This window comes from Nomascus leucogenys, chromosome 5, assembly GCF_006542625.1.
Source record: "Nomascus leucogenys isolate Asia chromosome 5, Asia_NLE_v1, whole genome shotgun sequence".
Classification (NCBI taxonomy): domain Eukaryota; kingdom Metazoa; phylum Chordata; class Mammalia; order Primates; family Hylobatidae; genus Nomascus; species Nomascus leucogenys.
Genome location: NC_044385.1, coordinates 38057860 through 38060823, shown reverse-complemented (window position 1 = coordinate 38060823; position 2964 = coordinate 38057860). Strand labels below are relative to the sequence as shown.

Genomic DNA, 2964 nt, shown 5'->3' with positions numbered 1-2964 from the left:
GCAATGATTTGCTGTGTTAGAATCAAATTGTACAAAAAACTCTTTACAGTCTTGCTGGGTCTTTAAGAATTTGTTCTTGTTTGTCTCTTTATAGCCAGTGCACAAATAAATATTATGTGCTTGTGCGCCTGTGTGTGTGCGCTTGTGTGAGGTACAGAAAATTAGTGTTTAACAGAACTTTTAACCCTTTGGACGCCAGGATACCTGTGTTTTACCCTTGATATGGTGAGTAACAGAACTGCTTCCCTAACTTCCCTTCAGATTCTGTGTCACTTCGTGTCCACAAACATTTTATTTAAGCTCTCATCACTCCTAGGCAGGGTGCCAAAGACCCCTCTCAGAAATATGAGGAAGTTGATAGCAGTGTGACTTCAGGTCTTTAAGCCTCATCAGCATCACCTATAAAATGGGTCTGATAGTCCCTACCTGTCAGGACTGGTGTGAGGATGAGATAATGTTTGTGAACTGTAAACTATATAAACGTGTGCTACTGTGAGAACTGGGCAAAGAAGAGAGGGAGTGAGAGAAATTAAGGGAGGGCTAGGGGCTGGGAAAGAACGGAAAGGGAGTCGCGGATAGAGGAGAGCGCGACAGTCGCGAGCCACACTTTGCAATGAAACTCTTCAGACTTTCTGCCGGGAGAGCGGCCCGGACGCGCCAGGTCTGGAGCAGGAGGCCGCGCCGAGGGCGGGTCCCTAGAAGCCTGCAGGTGAGTATCGGTTCTTCCCTCCCCGGCTTTCGGTACGGGGGAGGCGGCAGCAGCTTCCCTGTTCTGATCCTATCGCGGGCGGCGCAGGCCGGCTTGGCCTTCCGTGGGACGGGGAGGGGGGCGGGATGTGTCACCCAAATACCAGTGGGGACGGTCGGTGGTGGAACCAGCCGGGCAGGTCGGGCAGAGTATAAGAGCCGGAGGGAGCGGCCGGGCGGCAGACGCCTGCAGACCATCCCAGACGCCGGAGCCCAAGCCTCGCCGAGTCCCCGCGCCTCATCCGCCCGCGTCCGGTCCGCGTTCCTCCGCCCCACCATGGCTCGGGGCCCCGGCCTCGCGCCGCCACCGCTGCGGCTGCCGCTGCTGCTGCTGGTGCTGGCAGCGGTGACCGGCCACACGGCCGCGCAGGACAACTGCACGTGTCCCACCAACAAGATGACCGTGTGCAGCCCCGACGGCCCCGGCGGCCGCTGCCAGTGCCGCGCGCTGGGCTCGGGCGTGGCGGTCGACTGCTCCACGCTGACAGCCAAGTGTCTGCTGCTCAAGGCGCGCATGAGCGCCCCCAAGAACGCCCGCACGCTGGTGCGGCCGAGTGAGCACGCGCTCGTGGACAACGATGGCCTCTACGACCCCGACTGCGACCCCGAGGGCCGCTTCAAGGCGCGCCAGTGCAACCAGACGTCGGTGTGCTGGTGCGTGAACTCGGTGGGCGTGCGCCGCACCGACAAGGGCGACCTGAGCCTGCGCTGCGATGAGCTGGTGCGCACCCACCACATCCTCATTGACCTGCGCCACCGCCCCACCGCCGGCGCCTTCAACCACTCGGACCTGGACGCCGAGCTGAGGCGGCTCTTCCGCGAGCGCTATCGGCTGCACCCCAAGTTCGTGGCGGCCGTGCACTATGAGCAGCCCACCATCCAGATCGAGCTGCGGCAGAACACGTCGCAGAAGGCCGCCGGTGACGTGGACATCGGCGATGCCGCCTACTACTTCGAGAGGGACATCAAGGGCGAGTCTCTATTCCAGGGCCGCGGCGGCCTGGACTTGCGCGTGCGCGGAGAACCCCTGCAGGTGGAGCGCACGCTCATCTATTACCTGGACGAGATCCCCCCGAAGTTCTCCATGAAGCGCCTCACCGCCGGCCTCATCGCCGTCATCGTGGTGGTCGTGGTGGCCCTCGTCGCCGGCATGGCCGTCCTGGTGATCACCAACCGGAGAAAGTCGGGGAAGTACAAGAAGGTGGAGATCAAGGAACTGGGGGAGTTGAGAAAGGAACCGAGCTTGTAGGTATCCGGCGGGGCAGGGGATGGGGTGGGGTACCGGATTTCGGTATCGTCCCAGACCCAAGTGAGTCACGCTTCCTGATTCTCGGCGCAAAGGAGACGTTTATCCTTTCAAATTCCTGCCTTCCCCCTCCCTTTTGCGCACACACCAGGTTTAATAGATCCTGGCCTCAGGGTTGCCTTTCTTTCTCACTTCTGTCTTGAAGGAAGCATTTCTAAAATGTATCCCCTTTCGGTCCAACAACAAGAAACCTGACTGGGGCAGTGAAGGAAGGGATGGCACAGCGTTATGTGTAAAAAACAAGTATCCGTATGACAACCCGGGATCGTTTGCAAGTAACTGAATCCATTGCGACATTGTGAAGGCTTAAATGAGTTTAGATGGGAAATAGCGTTGTTTATCGCCTTGGGTTTAAATTATTTGATGAGTTCCACTTGTATCATGGCCTACCCGAGGAGAAGAGAGGAGTTTGTTAATTGGGCCTATGTAGTAGCCTCATTTACCCTCGTTTGTATTACTGACCACATATGCTTGTCACCGGGAAAGAAGCCTGTTTCAGCTGCCTGAACGCAGTTTAGATGTCTTTGAGGACAGACACTGCCCGGAAACTCAGTCTTTATTTATTCTTCAGCTTGCCCTCACCACTGATATTGGTAATGTTCTTTTTTGTAAAATGTTTGTACATATGTTGTCTTCGATAATGTTGCTGTGATTTTTTTAATAAAACATGAATTTAATAAAATATGGGAAAGGCACAAACCAAAAGTTGGTATTTGTGAAAAGTCCCTCCAGATTTCTATCACTTTGGTCTTCTCTAATTTCCCAAGACTTGTATTTTTTTTATTTCAAATTATAACACTTTTTTTTTCCCCAAAAGTGGGCGTTTCGTGTTGCTACTCTGGTGTGTCCTAAGATATCCTAACTGGCCAGTGTAAATGCTATTCTTTCTAAATAAGATTATTTGGAAACTT

At 54.7% G+C, this 2964-nt stretch overlaps 1 protein-coding gene across 1 annotated transcript; it reads left to right on the top strand.

Moving 5' to 3' along the window:
* The first annotated feature begins 414 nt into the window (after positions 1–414).
* Positions 415–2755, top strand: TACSTD2 (tumor associated calcium signal transducer 2). The gene has a single exon (XM_003265143.3). It carries the CDS (start codon positions 614–616, stop codon positions 1994–1996), a length of 1383 nt encoding a protein of 460 aa, XP_003265191.2. The 5' UTR covers positions 415–613; the 3' UTR covers positions 1997–2755.
* Positions 2756–2964: the final 209 nt, after the last annotated feature.

Bases quoted from the DNA above. Each gene is read 5' to 3' on its own strand.
- TACSTD2 (XM_003265143.3), top strand. From the start codon at position 614: ATGAAACTCTTCAGACTTTCTGCCGGGAGAGCGGCCCGGACGCGCCAG.